At 40.0% G+C, this 20,876-nt stretch overlaps 1 protein-coding gene across 1 annotated transcript; it reads left to right on the forward strand.

The window, feature by feature from the left end:
* The first annotated feature begins 7,533 nt into the window (after positions 1-7,533).
* Positions 7,534-18,820, forward strand: LOC139924707 (hydroperoxide isomerase ALOXE3-like). Its single transcript, XM_071915817.2, has 14 exons — positions 7,534-7,684; positions 8,006-8,206; positions 8,352-8,433; positions 8,523-8,645; positions 8,861-8,964; positions 10,855-11,027; positions 11,322-11,465; positions 11,663-11,866; positions 14,599-14,685; positions 15,444-15,610; positions 16,960-17,081; positions 17,234-17,334; positions 18,352-18,522; positions 18,641-18,820. The coding sequence occupies exons 1-14, from the start codon at positions 7,534-7,536 to the stop codon at positions 18,818-18,820; spliced, it is 2,010 nt and encodes a 669-aa protein (XP_071771918.2).
* Positions 18,821-20,876: the final 2,056 nt, after the last annotated feature.

A 20,876-nucleotide genomic window follows, 5' to 3' on the forward strand; every position in this document is an offset into this window, starting at 1 on the left:
CTATACATTAGGTTGGCCCTAATTCCATTTTACAGTGGTCAGGAAAGGTAAAGGAAAGTCAACATTCAGGTTGTTATGTTATGCCTTGGGGAAAATACTTGTCAAAAGTAGGGGGTGGAGAAAGAAAGGTAAGAATTTAGAATATTGACAAGGAAACACAATGTGGAGCTGCAACTAAAGCAAGGAGGTAGGTGATAGGTTTCTTGGCTCTTGACAAAAAAAACAGCCTTCACACAATCACACACTGTAATTGCTTCTTGTGCATCTTGTTCCGGCTGACGCAGCCGGAACAAGGCCTGAGGACAGGGAGGAATTGATAAGGGCAGCGAGGAAGGGAATGATGTCGGTGGAGATGGTTTGGAGAAGAGTAGAAGGGATAGGACCAGGGGGCAGGTGGTGGCTCGGTTAGACCTGGCAAGTGTGAGGACATCTTCTGGGTAGAGGGTAGAGAAGGAAGCAAGCCCAGGGACAAGGGGCAGAGCAGCAGGTTTGGAGTAGGGAATAGTTTTGCTAGTGGCCGGATGATGGAAGGAGCAGCTGATGTCATCCACCTTCTTAGCAAAGTAGGTGACAAAATCATCAGCTGAGAGGGAAGAGGGAGGGGAGGGTGGCTTACGGAGGGAGGAGATGGTGAAAAACAGTTTACTGGGGTTGGAGGCAGAAGACGTTTTCAGTAATGAAGAACGAAGTCTTTACTGTTGACACAGCAGAGGTGAAGTTGGAGAGGAGAAGGTGGTAGGCAGCGAGATTGTCAGGGCGCTGCGATTTTCTCCATTTCCTCTCAGCTGCCCGAAGCTCTGTTCTATGAGTTTGCAGAGATTCAGACAGCCAAGGAGCAGGTGGAGAGGATCGAGCTGGTTTAGTGGTTAGTGGGCAGAGAGAGTCAAGATGGAAAGGTGGAAAGAGGATAGAAGAGTAGTGGAGGCCTCCTCAGTGGACAGGAGAGAGAGAACTGCTCAGCTGCGGGAAGTGAGGAAAGGACAGCAGAAGAGAGCGAGGTAGGTGAGAGAGTTTTTAGGTTGTGCCGGGTGGTGATAGTATGAGTGGATGTTGAGTGGGAGGTGAGATGGGAAGGGAGAAGGTTTTAAAGTGATGGTCAGATACAGGAAGGTATCAGTAAGGTTGGAGGTGCAGCAGGATCTGGTGAAGATCAGGTCAAGCAGGTTCCCTGCCTTGTGAGTCGGAGGAGATTGAGAAAGGGTGAGGTCAAAAGATGAGAAAAAGTTAAGGAAGGCCAGGGATTGCAATTTCTCTGGCTGGATGTCACCCAGAAGAATGAGTGGAGTGCCATCCTCAGAAAAGAAGGAGAAGAGGACAAGAGAGAGGATTGAGAGGTGTGAAAGAGGAATGACAGTGTAAGTCCACTTGGGTGAAATGAGGAGTCCAGTGCCTCCCCCATGGCCAGAGGCTCTGGGGGTGTGAGAAAAAGAATAAGCAGCAGAGAGGGATGCTGGGGTGGCAGTATTTTCAGGTATGATCCAGGTCTCAGTGAGGGCCAGAAAGTGGAGGGATTGAGATAGAGAATGGGCTGAGATGGTCTCAGTTTTCTTAACTGCCGATTGTCAGCTCCAGAATCAGCAATAGTAAGAGAAGGACTGCTGGTGCAAATTGGGTAAATAAGATTACATGAGTTCCTACACCTGAAAATAGTGCCATGTCTACGGGGTCTATGAGCTGATGTTACAGGGATGGGAGAGAGACACAGTGTAGCAGACAGGAAAGCAGTTAAGTAGGAAAGCAGTTAACTAGGAAAGGTAGTTACAATAGCCAACCCTAGCCACTCCCAACAATTAACAACTACTTCAACACCAACTGGCCTTCCCCAGCCAAGCACTTTGAAATTTAACTGGTTTCACCTAAACTAGTTTCAGCGAAACTACTAGCCAATTCGCATCAGAGGTTTCACTTTCCACTAGTATCTCCCCACCTACAGAATAGACAGACAACAAAAATCTTCTCATATATTCCTGAGACAAGTGCATTGATGTAGGGGTCTTTGTCATGAAAAAGTTTGAAAAGGCTTGCTGTAGCTGATACACTGGAACCTCTGCCAATCCAGATAGTAGCCCATTTCCAAGTATGCAAAAAAGATTTTTACATCTGTAATGGAATTCAAAAGCCTTTATAATTTATGCACATGGCTCTGTGCCTTGTGTGAAATAGTCAGTCACACATTGAAGGGGACCAATATAGCAGGAGGTACAGGGTGGGGAGTCCCACACAGTAGGGCAGGGGTGTCAACCCATGTGCCATGGAGGGCCAAGAGTCTGCAGGGTTTCATTCCAACCAAACACACTACACCAGGCTTTTTAACACATCCTCATCCCAACAAGGGGAACTAATCAGTGTAATCACCTGGTGTAGTCTTTGGTTCAATGAAAACCTGCATACTCTCGACCCACCATGGGACATGGTTTGACACCCCTGCAGTGTGGAGTACACACACTCGGCCCTCACTGAACCCAGCCACCATGTATAAACACACACCAGAGGCTAAAGGTAAGTTAGGGTGTTTCCTTGAGATGATCTTTGAAGGAACTTTTCTTGCAAAACTGAAAATACAGAAAGATTGTAACTGGTGTCATATCTATATACGTGTTATTCAATGTTATATCAGATCAAGTAATGTAAAAAAAATAAATGGCTTAATTGTCATTGCAGTTCAACAGAGCTAGGTAAGTATATAGTCAGTTAGCTTGTTGCTAACTCATAACAAATTACTATACAGTACACTGGCTCTAATTACCATGATTTCTTTGAGGTTAACTTGCCACATCTTCCACCTCCATATTCTGAGAGCCATAAACTTTCAGTGACAGCAGAAATAAGGTAATTTGTTTAGAGGCATATATTTACAAAGGCTTTGTAAGAAAGAAGTAATGATATTCTTCCTCAGTCACCTTGCAAGCACTGAACGGAACTGAAAAACTACGTTTGTTAGGTTTGACCTGATTAGCAGCTGGATTCACAGCAAAAGAGGCGGTGGTACGGTGAACCAAAAGGTGTTTATTCACCCACAAAAATGACATAAGACAAAAACAAAACTAGTTTGACATAAGTGAGAGGCATGGCTGTGAGCAGCTCTCCAGGGTCCTACCAACAGCAGAGTCAGATAAACACTGGCAGCCTTTTATACCCTGCCACAGGTAATTACCTGGATGCTACCAACTATAGGGGTGTACTTAATGACATTCAACAATATTCTACACTTCCCCTTTAAAATGCCATTCTACATATTGAATAACATACTGTACAGTTTAACAGATGTTGCTCTCAAACAATAAATAAATATTGCAACATATAAACAATATACATTTTAGTTCACACACACAACAACACCCCCCTCTACTATCCCATCACATGGTCCCTCCCGGAACTAATATTAATAAATATATATATGTATATATATATATATATATATATATATATAATACTCAGACACCCTGGAACACAGACAAGACAGCACAGGTAAGTGATTGCATGAACCAACAATTAAAACCCTTACATTGCACCAATATTGCACTTAAGTTATACTGCACTTGCCCATGCCAAATCATGACATTCAACCAAACAATGAAAACCTATTTCATGTCAGGTTAAGTACTGAACATTTGTTTGCTTCTACAGGTGGAGCTTATCGTTGCCCATGCTGAGTAGCTGATCCAGCAGGACAAGATAAAATAACTCACAAACAACTTAAAATGTTTAGTAAAATATATATTCAATAAAATACTTTAAATCATGACTGTGCAATTATTAATGCTGTGCAAATGCTACTGTGCAAATTATGTTGTGCAAACTATGCTGTGCAAACCACTCAATAAATCAAGTGTACAATATAAATGTGCAAATAGTGCAAAGGATTGGTAATGAAGTGCGCCTTCGTTACACGGTTGTTTGTGACGTAACATATTTTTCATGGTTTTTGAATAACGGATGCAATTTTTTTTTTGTATATATGGAGCTGAGCTACATACTAATTTGCATTGGTACAGGTTCCAACGTCCATGTATAAGTGTGTCAGCTGAACTATAGCAAGGGTTACCAAACTTTTGGATGTCAAATACCCCTAGAGCAATACATTTACGTTAACAAGCCCCCATACGACAAAGGATTATTCGAGGGATCCCCATCTGAGAACATTTTTGTTGTAGGTGATTAGATGGGAAAGAGTGAAACCTGATCTGAATCTTCATTCTTACACAATTTCTCTTTGGTACCAACTTAAGGCAAATTGATACTTTGCCAAGGGGCCCCATCAAACTCTGTCAAGGACCCCAGTTTGGGAACTCCTAAACTTCTCATCCGGGCACCTCATCAATGGGGTGAAAGACCCTAAAGAGGTTTTCCCCTGTGGCAGTCACAGCATTGTTGGCACCATGCGCATCACACATCCTTGCAGGGTATTTTGTGTGTGTATATGAATTGATATCTGGAAGAAGTAAATCAAACATGATAGCATAGCTTATATATCACGATACAATAGTTTTGGATGTGGATAATTTAGTTACATGCCATTATATCAGAAATACATGTCAGTTCAACCAGAGATCTAATGAACCCTGATTAACATCAATCAAAATCAACAGTGATAAACAATGTGGATAAACTTGTCACGTATGAGGGATAAGGAGGCTGGACCCAAATGCAAGAACCAGCAGAGAGGGAACTTGGCTGAAAAAGGCTTTAATGAAAAAACTAAGGCAGAGTCCAGAACTAAAACAGGCAATCCAAAAAGGCAGATAACAGAAAACAGGTCAAAAGGCAACGAGAACAGAAAGTCCAGGGGAGGGCAGGTAACTCCACACGTAACAAAACTGAACAATGAACTGGCAAAGACTACAAGGAAACAAGACTAGATATACACACACAGACTGATTACAAATGAGGGACAGCTGGCTGGCAGGGGAGAGTCTGGGAGATGATTGGCTGAAGCAGGCAGGAGAAGAGGGAACAAGGTAACTGGGCTAATGGGTGATGGAATACAGGTGTGTGGGAGCAGGAGGGGGGAACAGGTGATGAGGGGAAGTCCGAGGACATCTAGTGGATGTCTACAGGATGGCAGGACTGGGGAGCGAATGGAATGATAGACCACAGGGGCAGAACATGCAGACAGGGGCAGGTCATGCAGACAGGGGCCAGACAGGGGCAGATCATGACAAAACTATGACCTCCAATGGGTGATCATCCAAAGACAAATAACTACAAATATAAACAAAAACCAAATTATACTTGAAGAAAAGCATTACTTTACACTTTTTACACTTAAAAGACCCTATTATCATATAACATCAATTTGATACTACTTACTAGTAATACTTAGGCTGAGTCAAAATGTGCTGTCTTGTCTACCAAATGTAAATACAAAGCATTTGAAGATGAAGCACTAATGGTATCTTTGAACACTCATTTATCTTAGGCTATCCAACTTTAATACAAAACAATTTCTCGGAATCTAAAGAAATATTACAATCAACAAGTAATGTGAATTTGGAATTTTACTGCAAACAGCCACAGAGCTTTCTCACATCACAAATCCTATATGGACAATGACGTTGTTTTTAACTGTTAAAAACTGAAAACCAAGGTTGCTGAATCAATAAAATAGTAAGTCAGTTGAAAGGTGAAAACTTACATTTCTTCAGAGAAATTTCTGCTGAATCATGAGTGGCAGGCATGCAGGTAACATATTGTAGTTAGTTAGCAATCTGTTAGCAAGTGTTGTTACTTGATTTCATATTTATGAAAATTTTAAAGGTTAAATGTGTAATATTTCTGCTATACTGAAGCATAATATGACTAGTAAAAATCAGCAGAGGTTCCTGAATAGTAGTGAGTGAAACAAAGTTAACAGCCTCGCATGCTCTGCGAGACAAGGCTGATGTTTTTGTTGTTGTTTGAAGGCCCTCCTACTACGCTAATGTCCAAAAACTGGCAATTTGTTTTTGCCTTGCTTATTGGCAAAAAACACACATCGGAAAATATAATTTGAGAATTCAGCATTAATCTGTAGGGTGTTCTGGAAAATTTGGCATGTATATAGTCCTCCAAACAGCTCAAATTTCAACGGAGCAGCCCATTTACACGGCGGATAAGTGGTGTTACTTCACACACAAATTGTCAATTCCTTACCTTCGATATGTTCCAGAAATACACAGACAAAAGGAATTGTGGTTATGTTGGTGAAACATGATCGAACGTTCATTATTGTTGATTCTGAAACAGTTGAACCGGTGCCACCATGCTAACGATGGTCTCGCTCTGCGGAGGGCAGAGTGTTGTTGCAATGACAACACTGAACAATAGAGGCTAGCATTACACAAAAAATTACACATAGATCCTTTAAGTATTAAAGCAAACAGTGAAGTGTTACCTTTACAGGTGGTTAGGAACATCAGTGCTATTGCTAGTATGTAAACGGCCTGGTCGGTGTTACATTAGCATCTCATATAGACTGTAAGGTGTGATTTACATGTGAAGTTGCAATGCAAATGTGGGGCAAAAGCATCTCTGTTGGTTTGAATATTGTCAAATCTTTATTAAAAGGTCTCTATTACTGTCTTGGTTGCCATCAGATCTGGAGATATAAGAGAGAGCAAAGAAACTGAGAATATCAAGAAGGAAAGAGACTCTGCACCTGCAACTAAAGCAAAGAGGTAGGTGATACTTTTGCTTCTTGAGCATATGACAGGATATGTGCCTTCAATGATCTCATTGAGGCAATTTGTTTTGCAACAGACAACAGTTATTTCAACATTCAACACACAATTATATCACATGGAAAAACTGCTGCTGCTCACCTATAATTTAACCACAAATGATGACCAAAACAACCTAACTACATGTAACTGAAAAAGTAGGATAAGTCTAGGCTAAGTAAAAATGTCGAAAACATCTTTTACTGCCTGTGGGGGTTATGGTTTACAAAATATATAGAGTTTAGCTTAGAATAAACTTTTTCATTATTTATTGATGATTAAAAAAACATCACGTTATTTATACATCTATATACTGTATGTTTGTGAGAGGTGGATTGAACAATAAGGCAAACAGGTAGTTTTATGACAGTTTTAATTGCATTTTTTTGATAAGGTGAACATTTCTTTACAACACACATCTGCATGCCAAGACTCTGTACAGAACATATGTACAGCCTTCAGTGGACCTGTCAACGTGAATATGGCGTTTTTATTTGAGCTTTCTTTGTTCCAGTGTGTTTGACTTCTACTATTTTGCCTCCCCTCATAATGCTGTAGGCCCTACTCCATATTTTTTCATACTTTTCATTCATACATACTTTTACACTTGTTCTTGAAATGTTGGAATTGTTGGTTGTGTTATGTTTAATATACACCCACCCCAGCTATATTTCTTAATCTATTTTTCTTTGCTGTATTCTATTTTCATTTCGCTGCTGCAACAACGCAGTTTCCCCACAGGGAATCTTATCTGAACTGATCTGATCGATAAATATTTTACACATTTTTAAACATTTCTATTTGTTATTCCAGACAGTTTTTCTACTGAGTGATCATGGCTGAGTACAAGCTAGAGGTGACAACAGGTGACATGACACATGCAGGAACATCTGACTACATATATGTCACCTTAATCGGAACTGAGGGAGAGAGTGAGCGTACAGAGTTGGACAACTATGGCATCGATTTTACAGCTGGGAAGGTAAGTTGAATCCAAGTGTTGAACATTAGTATGTTTCACATTAGGACTAGGACAATAACAATAGAAATGATTTTGTGTGTGTGTGTGTGTGTGAGAGAGAGAGAGAGACAGAGAGAGAGGGGATAGAATTTCTCACCATATGATTGTTTTAAATATATACACCATTTAGTTGTGATCAAAGCTCAGTCTTAAACTGTGGTGGTTGATAAATGGTTATTTTGCAAAGAGAACAGCAGTCAGTAGTCACAAATCAGAGATCTATCTGATAAAAGTACAGCAGCTGTTCAAACACATCTACCCTCCTCCAACCATTCTCCACAGACAGGGACCTATACTGTGAAATCCAAAGCGTCTCTGGGGAAACTTCTGCTGGTCAAGGTGGAGAAAGATCCCCTTTTTTCTCTCATAGATGACGAGTGGTTCTGCTCCAAAATAGTGGTGACAACTCCAGAGAAAGAAGTCATCCTTTTCCCCTGTAACAGATGGGTGTCCAGCGGGGAACTTGTTGAGCTCAGAGGAGGGAAAGGTCTGCTTAAAGCATTTTTGATCACACATTGTGGTTGTCATATGTATAAGATAACAGAAGAAGTCTCGTGTCTCAGAAGATATAAAAAAATTCCTTAGTGGTCAAGTTTCAATGTATGATTTTAATGTTGCTCTGAACTTCTCAGCTGTGAAGATTTTTGAGGAGGAGCATCCCCTACTGATTGATCACCGGAAAAAAGAGCTGATACTTAATAACCGCTTGTACAAGTGAGTTTTTCAAGTTATAAAGTGATGCTATAGACTCAGAAGTGTATCCAGACAAAATCTTACATGTTGCTTTTTTCTTTGTTTTTTAGATGGGCGCTATATGATCCCGCGATGCCACACATCAACAATTTCAAAGATACTTCGGATCTCCCAGAAGAAATCCGCTTCTCTGTGTCAAAAAAATTGGAAATAGTTCATACCAGTATAGTGGGGTAAGGCTATGTAAATATTGAAGATGAAATGCCACAATGCTTATTCCATTATATAGGCTATTCATAGTAAAACCACCTAACAATTCAGTCACATCCCTCATCTGGTTTAAGCCACAAAACTGTATAGAAACAGTAATGTCAGAATATTGTTTATGCCCCTGCATTGTAATGGGTTTTTAATTTGTCTTTTTTATCCTTTCTTACCTCTGCCTCAGTGGTGGTGAACTCAAGTTAAAGGGGCTGGTAGGATCAACTGGAGAGTGGGAAAACATTGAGGCCATGAAGGAGATCTTAATGCTCAACAAAACACCGACCTCAGGTAGATGTTGCCCATTGGTTTGCAGTTTAACCCATTGCAACATTCGCACTCTCTTGGTTTTCTAATAATTACGGATGATTATGCTTATGATGATATGCATTTATGGCATACAAGTAACTAACCATGACGAAAACATCCACATTTGATAAAGAGATGTATGCAGCTCTCTGGGTTTTGTTAAAGCTAAACTAAGCGATTTTCCAACCACTAGAGGGTGACAGAAACCGCAACACATTTGTCAACAAACCACAGCAAAGCTAATGGACTACAGATGCCCCCAAGGACAAACCGTGCATAAAGGCTAATAGCTAAGATAAACATACCTACAGAGAAGTGTCGCCTGTTAACAGTCTCATGCTGAAGGTTACATGTCCCACAATGACAAGAGGTAGGTAGCAAGTTTACTATTTTAACAAGTTTACTCGCTTAGTTTATCCAAATGGTTTATAATTTTCTCATCCAATAGAGCATGTAATCCTTCAGTTATAGTTAAAACATGATAATTACCAACTAGGGTTTGACCGATAGCTGATATTCTGTGCCAATATTCAATATCTTTACATTTGAAAATTACTATGCAAAAAAATAAACAAGAAAACTATTACTAGAGTAAATCCCTTTTTAATGAAATACTTGAATGAACAAAAAGAACAAAGGTACTTCAAGTGTGGTCACCCTAGGGAACCACACTGTGTTAAACCTGCAATAAGCGATACGAGACCTTATAACCAATCCTGAAACTAATGTGTGCTATGTGGAGATTTCATTGAGACATAATGATATATGCCAATATCCACATACACGGGCCAACTGTGTTGCTGTTTTCACCTCTTTTCTAAAGCTTGTTGTCAAATTCTGCTCCGGAACAAAGCTCCTCCCGGGCCATTCAGTAGCTTTTCATTTTTTTTAAAACTAGCCTGGCACCTCCCTCGCTTTTTAAAAGTGGCCCTCACCCCCTCCCATTCCTGAAAATTTTCTCGTAACGGCGTAATCGATGAAGCAAGCATGTAAACTAGCAATTTGTTACCTACCTCTTCACTTGTCATCATGGGACACATAACCTTCAGCAGGAGAAAGTTCTGGTAAAGTAAGACTGGTAACCAGCGACACTTCTCTGTAGGTACGGTTAGCTTAGCTATTGACGTAGTTATTTACAAATGTGTTGCGGTTTCTGTCACTCTCTAGTGGTCAGAAAATTTTACTTATTGCAGCTTTAATTCGAGCCTGCTAATATGGCCACTGCCAGCGCTGTACCGTATACCCATGTCATGAAGAAAAAATGGCTGTGAAAAGGGCAACCAGCCTTCACCTATACATGTTAAACATGTTACCATGAAAAATATTATTTGATTGACGTTTTAGGGTTAGGGTCACTAAACTCACTGTAGTTTAGCCAGCCATCATTTAACTGTTAGCAAACTTTGTTGAGTGAATTACACCATATTACATACCTGGACAGATTATTGTAAGCACTCATGAGTTAAGTGAAAACTTAAGTTCAGTTTTGGTCACTTTGTCAATTTCTATAGTTTACAACTGAGATAATTTACCCACTTTGCAGCCATCCAAGCGGTCAGCTTCTCCAAAGTTGCATGACAACAAACTGAGCTTCTCAGAACCAACAGGCAGTGGTTGAGGGAGACAGTTTTCTGAATTGCCACTAGAGGGCAGAATTAGCCAATTGGGCAGGAGGTGAATAGAGTAACCTCTTTCATATAAGGGATTTAGAGAATAACCTCTTTGATTGGAGAGGAAAGACATGGACACGTCGATATCCGGTATTCCAAAAAAGGCGGATATTGGTCGAACCCTATTGGAGTTACAAGGGTTTCACGAGACAGCGGCGATATGTTGATAGTTTACCTTGGTTGTCAACTGCTATCCTTCCAGAGTATGTCTCAGAGCATTGGAAGGAAGATGAGTTTTATGGATACCAGTTTCTGAATGGAAGCAACCCCTCTGTGATCCAGCGCTGCCTGAAGCTTCCCTCAAACTTTCCAGTCACAGAGGAGATGGTGAAGCCCTTCCTGCAAAAGGGTAGCTCTCTGAAGAAGGAGATGGAGGTATGGAAGAAGAGTGCCTTAAGATGTTTGATAATAGTTGTCTTAAGAGACAATTTGTAGGTTTGAACCTATGCTTGTGTAGTAGTGGGATGACCCTGAGTCTTGTAAGGTCTATGACACTGATGGTTTGGATAATGGGTTGACTGCTTGATATTCTCTTGGTTTAATGTTAGATCTTTTTTTTTTTTTTTTAAATGTGTAGAATGGATCACTTTGCTTCCATTTGTTGTGCTAATTCTTGCTACCTTTTCATGTCGTATACTGCTCTTTAATCTATCTCTGCCTCCCATACAGAAAGGCAATATATTCCTCTGTGACTACAAGAGGATGGATGGGTTACCCACAAGGATGTATAACGGTAAACCTCTGCCTCTGACTGCTGGGCTCGGCTTGTTCTATGTGAACCCAGAGAACAAACTGATGCCAATCGCAATCCAGGTGATGCACTGTCCTCACTGATGCAGGAATACTGATATAGAATAACTGGTCAAATCACACAACCATATTACCCCAGGATTAAAAATGTATGAGCACTCAAATTGAACCATGACCGTGTTTCCATGAAAAAAATAATCATTCAATCATGATGAAAAAAGAAGTAAAACTATTATAATGTCTCTTTTTCAACATCCCAGCTGCATCAACAACCCTCTGAGCAGAACCCCATTTTTCTGCCCAGTGACCCAGAGAGCGACTGGATACTAGCCAAGATGTTTCTGAAAAATGCAGATACCATACAATATGAGGCTGTTTATCACCTCACAAGCACTCATTATCTGGCAGAAGGCTTTACTATTGCCACTCTTCGCAACTTCCCTGCAATTCATCCCTTCTACAAGGTATGATCACATAGCAGAGATCATGGATCTAGTTCAGTTGTCATTCTCTGGTCCTATGTTTTATGATCTGAACATGACATTGCACTCAGTTTCCAAGCACAACGACCATATTTGTGAAGTTTTTAGGAATAAGGGAACAAATCTTGGGTGACTGATCTAGTCATGAGGCAAATGAGAACTTAAATATGAGAGGACACAACTAGAACTGATGGCCAGTGGGGTGTGTTTGTGAGAGTCCTGTTCAGTGTTCTTATGGCTTGGAAGTAAAATGTGACTGCGTTTACATGGACTTGAGTATCCCGGTTATGAGGCTTATCCCGGTTTTGATCATATTCGGGATATGGCGTTTACATGGAACACAGAGAAATCTGGTTATTCATATCCCCGTATACATGATAAATACTAGTATCCCGGTTACTGATTACTGCATGCTATATGCGCAGGCACCTGTGATGTTTACAACACAAACCGGCAATTTTGATATCATTAATCTGATATTCCTCTGTGACTGTTAACCTTAAATTAATTTGACTGTTTTGTTTTGATGTTTGGCCACGTAGTAAATTAATGCTTCTTTAGTATTTTCCTATTCAAGTCTGTATACTACAGACTTGAATAGGTCAGCATTTCGATGTTTTCTCCCATCTAAATTGCCAAGTATATTTAATTCTTTCATCACTGAAAGACAAAACTCAGTTTCCTCAGAAGTGAGACGCTCTCGTTGCTGCCATTGTTTGTGTTTTTCTGTTACGTCACTTGGCTGAAGCCGCGCCTGCGCAGGTAGTCGGCAGCGGTCAGAAACCGGGATAAGATGTATACATGCAACAGTATCCCGGTTTCTTTCGGAGTACTCCAGCTAGCATAATCGGGTTTCTCAAAACCGGGATAAGGGCTTATCCAGGTTTCTGAAATCGGGATATGATGTTTACATGCGCAAACACAAAAACGGGATACTTCAAAAACCCGATCATAACTGGGATACTCAAGTCCATGTAAACGCAGTCAGTGTTCTCGAATCTACTGGTGCTGGAATGTTGCGGTTCCAGATGTTAAGGGAGTAAACAGTCCATGGTTGGCAAAACCCTTTGCAATTGCCACTGTTTGAAACTTCATCCCCTCTACAAGGCATAATCATGTAGCAGAGATGATGTAGCTGGTTCATTTGTTTTCCTGCTCAGTTTCAGTCAAACCTTTCAGACCATAGTCATGAAGCTTTAAAGCTGGAGTAGGCAACTTTCTTTTCATATTATTTGGTGAAAATTTCATAACACCTTTTCAGCTAACAGTAATTCAAATGGTCTGAGAGAAGATCAGGCCTCTGTGAAAGCCCCTGTCTCTGTTTTCAGACTCTCCAAAATCTCTCCATTCCGGGTAGGTCTCAACCAAGCAGATGAGCTCTCTGCAAGGAGGCAACCTGTCAATCAAATGCACACAGCCCAGTGTAGTCCTGCCCACCCTGCAGACTGCAGAGAGAAAACAAATAACTTATAATACTATCTGCAGAAGATATAACAAGACTAAGAGTCTAACAGCCCCGTGACATTGCATTTTGTAGAAGCGTCTCTGTCAGGAATCAAACACGGGTCTCCCGATTGAGAGTCTGCAATCTAACTCCCTGCAGCACACTTTCAACCAGGTGACCAAATGTGTTGAACAGAGCGACCGACCGAACAACCATTATTGCGATCCATAGAACCCCTGCTGTTGCGGGAAGGTGTTTAAAGTATACCATGAAACCAAACCACAAAAAACACAACTCTCCACACAAAGTCTGTGCTCTACCACTGTCACAATCAACTTGTCGCACCACAACAACTGTGCTCAATGCGTATTACATCGCTGCTAATCCAGCGGTCATGGCCACATGCCACCATATCAGGATCAATATACCATTCCCATCTAGAAGTCAAGTCAAATCTAAGCGCTTTCTGCATCATGAAGCAGGCAGAAGCATAGGCAAAATAAATGGTATGACTCACCATCAGAAGAATTGTCAGGTTGATTGCGACATTCCTCCCAACAGTATCCCACTAGTTGTGCGTTTCGGGTTAGATATCTAGTGCCAGGTGAAAACTGCTTGGTTTTGCGTTCGTGCACCTATCCTCCTCTCGGTGTAGATTCATTTTTGATCCTTGATGTGGACACACCACATACTGAATCACCTAGCACGTAGAACCCATAGCACCTTAATCTTCAGCAGAGACAAACCATCCATGTGACGTCACCACCTAGATTGTTCGAAGATGGCTGCGCTCTTGTGGTGAAAAACCGAACCTAGCAAATCCAGGTGAATTTCAGTTTGAATGCAGAGCCCAATCTTGTCTAAGGTAAAAAGCAAATGAACCAGAGTCACATTATTGAGTGCTTAATTTCTGCATTTCTCACACACGCACCAGAGTTTTGTTGGGAGGGAGGAGTTACTGGAGGGAGGGAGCGGAGAGTGACGGGGTGGATTTTTTTTCTTGTGTACTTTCAAATTCTTGCTAATTTCTCCAAAGCTGCCTAACCATCTTTAATAAGAGCACTAATCCACCATATTCAGGACATAAAGCCAACTAAACCTCAGTATGAGAGGACTTTAAGAGGTAATTTAAGAATTATCAGCAGACCTAAATTAGATTACATGTGAACAAGAGGCTTATTTTGTAATTCATCCCGCTGTAAAATGTGATTTTAGCCCTGCCATGAATAATTGTTTGATATTGATATTCTTCTCTCTGTTGTGCATTCAGTTGCTGATCCCACACTTCCGTTACACTCTCCAAATAAACACTGACGGCCGCCCAAAACTTATGGGACCTGATGGAGCTTTAAGTCAAGTATGAATCTTTTACTGTGATCTTCTTGATAATATTCAGATCTTAATCTTAAGATAGTGAAAATTGTGATTTAAAGGATAAGGCTAGTGTTTTTAAATGCATTTCTTACCGTCAACAAATCCTAGGTAAATAATAAAATCAGCAATTCATTTGTTTTGTTAACAAGTCTGGTCCATGTAGTCGATGCCCAATAAAGCCATGTCTCAGTAGCCATAGAACTCCATTGTATTAAAAAAACGATTAAAAACACGTCAAAGAGCCATGCCGTTGCTCTGGGCAACATATTTCATCATCGCGATGCACCGGGCCGGCCGACTTTTTCCTCAAACAACTAAACAAGCTAGCTGTAAACACGTTTTCGATCTCAGGAAAGTAGTTCCGTAGCACTGAAAATAGTCCCCATCGTAATGAAGAATTTGTTCCCATTTGAATTTGATTTGGTAATAACTACAATAGCCTGACTTTTGGTAACAGTTAGTGATTTTTAAAATTGAAACTATGTCTTTGTGAGCTGTATTTCAAGGTTTTTAGCTTACAATTGGAGCCAATGACTTCCGGTTTGTAGGCTAAAAAGCATACGTGGGAAGTCGGAAATTAATGGGAGTAGAGCAAACGCATTGTTGATTTTGTTATTTTCATAGGATTTGTTCATGATAAGAAATGTATTTAAAAACACCAGCCGTATCCTTTAAGTTTTCAGTATGTCAGCAAGACATTCTGGCAAACCTAATGTAGTCTAATGTTAATTGTTTGTGTAGGGTTCCCTAGGAACAGAAGGGCTGACCGAGCTCATGAGAAGGGGTTTCTCTGAAATTACCTACAGCTTCCTCTGTCTGCCAGAAGACATCGCTGCACGAGGACTGGAGTCTATCCCTAACTTCTACTACAGAGATGATGGACTGAAGCTGTGGAGCATCGTCAACAGGTTATATTCTAATTAGGGGTCCAAGCACCACAAGTTACAGAAGCTACATTATTAGGAAGCTAGGGACTGTATATGATCTGGTCAGGACAGGAATGTTAGCAGTGGGGTGTCAAGCAAAGACAGTAGACAGGATGCACGGCTAAAATAATTATCTTTTAAATAAAACATTAAATAAATAACATGTGCAAAGAAAATAATACTTCAAATGCAAAATAGAAGTGCCCTGAGACCTATAAAGTTAGCACTCCACCTAATGCATGGTTTAGGGACTGCAGTCAAGTGAGCAGTCTCTTGTAAAATCATGCTCTTGCCAGCTGCTCTTTATATTTTGTTGCGTGTCCAATCATGTCTTCACGGTACTTACCCTGCCTTGAGTCAAAATAACTTTATTGGTCAAATATGACGGAGCTACGCAGTTCCGCTCATAAGAGCTGATGATCCATCATACGTTTTTTTTTCTACAATAGTTGAAAAAAAAGAGAATAATCAGCGTGACTGTAAACTGTTCTTTTTAAAAAGGCTCTTTATCATGAGCCATTTATCAACTCTCATGAAGAACAAATGGCGGTGAAAAGGGCAACTAGCCTTCACTTGCACATAAACTTGCACATTATAGCTAATGGTGTGGCTACTGAGCTTACTCACTGTCATTTAGCCAGCCATCGTTTAACTGTTAGCAGAGTAAATTACACATAACACTATATTCCTACCTGGACATATTATTGTAAGGACAGGTAAACTTCTATTGTATGTGAAACTTAAGTTCAATTCTGGTCACTTTGTCAATTTTTATAGCTTACAACAGAGATCATTTACCTCTTGTTTGCAGCCATACAGGCTGCTCCAAAGTTGCATGACAATAAAACCAGCCTTCTGAGCCGACAGGCAGTGGTAGAGGGAAACAGTTTTCTGAATTGCCTCTAGAGGGCAAAATTAAACAAAATGGGCAGGCCAGGAGGCGAATAGACTAACCTCTTTCATATAAGGGAGCAGAGAGGAAAGACATGGACACCCCGATAAATCAGTTGAACCCTAGCACATACTACGTGTATATGAGTGTCATCTGCTTAACAGTGAAAAGGAATATTATGTTTGCAGATGATGTCCCCAAATGGAGGCATATAAATGGAGAATAGTAGAGGGCCTAAGACTGACCCTTGTGGAACACCATATTTCAGATGGGCTATAGAAGTGTAGTTTTTTTTCATGTATTATTCATTTACTAATAATTTTTTTTATTTAGAATTATAAAAAGTGAGCCATTCATTTCAAATTGGAAAAAGTAGCCTAACTACAATCTCTGGCCGCTGACATAATATTGACAATGACTTTTTTTTTTTTACCTCCAGCTTTGCTAAGGAAATGGTGGAGTACTACTACCCCTCAGACAGTGAGGTGCGTAAAGACATTGAGCTCCAGGCATGGATCAATGATATATACAGCCACTCCTTCTTAGCGAACAAAAAAACAGGTATTTTAGTTTATGTTCTAGAAGCATGATGTTGTGTAAACAGCAAATCTCTATAGTAGCCTCTACTGAAAACTTAAACTAAACTTAAACTAAAAATAATGAATGCCAAAGATTTATGATTATAAAATGGTTATTGATGGTGACCCCAACAGGTATCCCTACAAGCTTTCAAACTGTGGAGGAACTGATCAAGTTCATCACCATGGTGATCTTCAGAGTGACAGGCCAACATGCTGCAGTCAACAATGGGCAGGTCAGACAATTAAGAGTTGGGAAAATAGAATGCTTTGTCAATAGAGAGCCTAAGTCCCTCCCCTTCCGCTGTCCCCCATGAGACCTTATTTCGGAAAAAATATGTACGGTAGTCAACGGCGAGAGACAAATAATTGTTTGATCCTGTTTGAATTGTGCCATGAATTACACATATGATGTTTTGTCAATTTAAAAGATAATTTTGCAAGTCAAGAAAGTCGCAGTTTGTCATAAAACAGTAAAGTAACGTTTAGTTTTGTGAGAAACCGCTCAGTGAACTACATCTCTCGTCTCGCACAATATACGTCACCAACACCAACATGGAACGAAACATACGAAACACACAGGCATCGCGTTAACGTTAGCCCCCACTGTACTAAAACTATCCTAAACCAGTTTAAATCCGTTCTTACTGTCTACCTTCCAGGTTGTGTATAATACTCCTGCTATCTGAGAGGGACTTAGCTTCAGCGGCTCTGGGTAGCTTGTGGAGAAAGAAAGTTACGTCACTTGCGCGACTTTTGGGTGTGTAGTCTTTCTAATTACGTATTCTCAGTCTTATACTTCAACAGTTTTACGACAAACTGCGACTTTCTTGACTTGCAAAATTATCTTTTAAATTGACAAAACATCATATGTGTAATTCATGGCACAATTCAAACAGGATCAAACAATTATTTGTCTCTCGCCGTTGACTACCGTACATATTTTTTCTGAAATAAGGTCCCATGGTGGTCCACCGGAAGGGGAGGGACTTAGGTTCTCTATTGAAGAAATGCAATAGATAATGTGCCAGTACAAGTGAATTTATATGATCTATTGCTGGTGTCTTTGGTTATGTCCTTTTCGTAGGTTATCAGAGAAACAACAGCAATAGAAGCATGCCATTTCTACTATATATTTTTTAATGTTTAATGTTCAATTCAGTGTTATAAAGTAGGTTTCAGTTAATCATGATTTCAAACCCTAAAAGTAATTAATACTGCAATAGATACTGAAGCATCTCTCTTAATTTTAGTATGACTACCAAGGCTGGATGCCCAACAGCTCTCTCCTGATGCGCAAAGCTCCTCCAACCACTAAGGGGCAGTCTAGCATGAAGACAATTATGGAGACACTCCCAAATATTGGAGAGACAATCCACTTTATGACAATGGCTTTGGTGCTTACCTACAAATACAGCGACGTTGTAAGTTTGGCAGGCATGAATGAACACTTATTGCTTTGAAACTGCTTTGAGACACTGTACCTTAAAAAAATCTGCTGTGTCAGTCATGGTTTTTGTCTCAATTTCTATTTTTTGTCAGGTTCCTGTGGGTTCATATCCAGTTGAACGCTTCGATGAGCCTGCCCCCAAGAAGATTATTAAGGAATTTCAAGAAAAGTTGGCCCAGCTCAGTGAGGCTATTGGAAAGAGGAACTCAAAGCTTGCATTGCCCTACAACTACTTAGACCCTGCTCAAATGGAGAACAGTATAGCCATTTAAATAAATTTGAGGACACAACAAAGCATGCCTTAATGATAAACCTGCATTCAAGACCTTTATAAACGTCTTCTAATTCAGTATAATTTTTACCACAGATTTTCTTTTTTCATTATAATCTTCCTGTAAGAGCAGACATTTCACTTTGAAAGCATTCTGAATTTAAAACCATGTCATGGTTTAACAATATTCCAAACTGTTTGACTATGATTTATACTTAACAGAATTACCTGGTCAGGCTTGGATCCAAGTGCCTATTTCTGTTGCTTCACAACAACAACACGTCAAATTTTCTTTCATTGTTGATTATTTTCAGATGCTAATTCCCAAACAGAGATTTGCGGTTTTATAACTAATTGAAGCGGATAAGATCTGACTGGACAGAATGCAGTTAACCTAGTGTAATTCTATTTGGCTTTAAAATTAACAGACACAATATGAAGAGCGAGAGGGCAGGCATCAACTAGATAAAGAGTTATTAAGTTATTAAGAAGAGACATGTACAATGAAAATGATAATGGCTCAGTATATATCAGCTTTCATGTAATTGCTGTGTCTAGCAAAATCTAAAACCATTTGAAATGTTAAAATGTGTTTTACCTGTGTTTTATTTAGTTCATACAATTCAGAATTTCGCCTAATTTATATGATATTTACGGTAACCAGACGTAAATAAAAGTAAAAGCTAAAATAAAAGTTTTCAATAGTAAAAAAGGAGGTCCAAGGCACTCAAGTGGACTTGGCGTTTCATCAGTCCTTGATGAAGGTCTATGTAGCCGCAACGCGTAGGTCACCAGCCATTGTAGTCCACCAGCCATTGTAGTCCACGTGAGTGCCTTGGACCTCCTTTTTTACTATTGAAGACTCCAATCCCTGTCACCAAAGAGCACCAGTGGAAGGTAGCAGAGACACCCAAGTAGCACTCCTCTTCTCATTCTGTTCACTTAAAATAAAAGTTGCTTGTGTGTTTCATCTCATATGTGGCCTGTCTCCTTTATCCAGTGACCTAACAGGTGGAAATACACTCCATTCACCATGTTCTTCTTCTCATACATATATCTGTCATGATGGGGACTGTTGCAATAAAAAAATTGAATCCAAAGCTATTCAGGGCACTGTTGCGCCTATGGTCAGTCCTTCAGTGTAATTGGCAGAAGGTCCGTAGGTTCAATTAGTAGAGACTTAATGAGAAATGGCAAGGAATCCATGCACTATGGGGTAGAAAAAGTCTTCTCATGTTATTTATTAAACCATGTTCTGCTCACCAAACAGCAGACAAACTTTTCAATAGTACATCATCAGTGTCTTACCAGTTCCAATATCAGAACCCATTATAGGTAAAAGACAGTCACATGATAGAATAGCATAGTCACAAGATACATAGCCACACCTTGTGAATCATTATCCAGGTTCTAGAAATCTATTAACAAAGCATACAAATGGAAAACAATGGACAAATACATGAGAAGTATCTTTTTTATAACAAAATATCTTCCCAATAAAATTCTTGATTATATCGTAGTATGTATTAAGACAAAAAAAATAAAATGACAAAAAAAATTGAATGACCATAAGATTTTTTCATGGTCATTAAACTTTTACATGGAGCTAGATGTGACATTATTCTTTAACCCCCTTGTGGGGCCCCTTTGCCTGTCAGTGAACTGATGGCGGCCTCAGCACTTCTACAATTCTACAAGAAAGGAGAGGAGAGTTGAAGAGACCAAAAAAAAGCAAGTTAAAGGCTATGTTGTCACATTTGGATTAGAATATTTCAAAATCATTGAAATAAAGTTCTGGAATGTATTTTAGTCATTTGTACTTTGGATCTCCAATTACAGTATTAACTAGAAAATGTGCTCAGTAGAGCACAGACCTCCTCTATGTCTGACAACACCCAGTAAGGAAGTTGTGCACCTTTTGGTGATATGCCACGCCCACCACCTGCCCCCTTTTGGTCAATCGACATGTAAAGTTAATCAGTTCTGCCTTGGCCCATAACCAACCTTCAAACCAAGTTTTGTGCAAATCAGTGGCCAACAGTTGGACGGACGGACGG

The sequence above is a fragment of the Centroberyx gerrardi genome, chromosome 18 (genome assembly GCF_048128805.1).
Source record: "Centroberyx gerrardi isolate f3 chromosome 18, fCenGer3.hap1.cur.20231027, whole genome shotgun sequence".
Lineage (NCBI taxonomy): Eukaryota > Metazoa > Chordata > Actinopteri > Beryciformes > Berycidae > Centroberyx > Centroberyx gerrardi.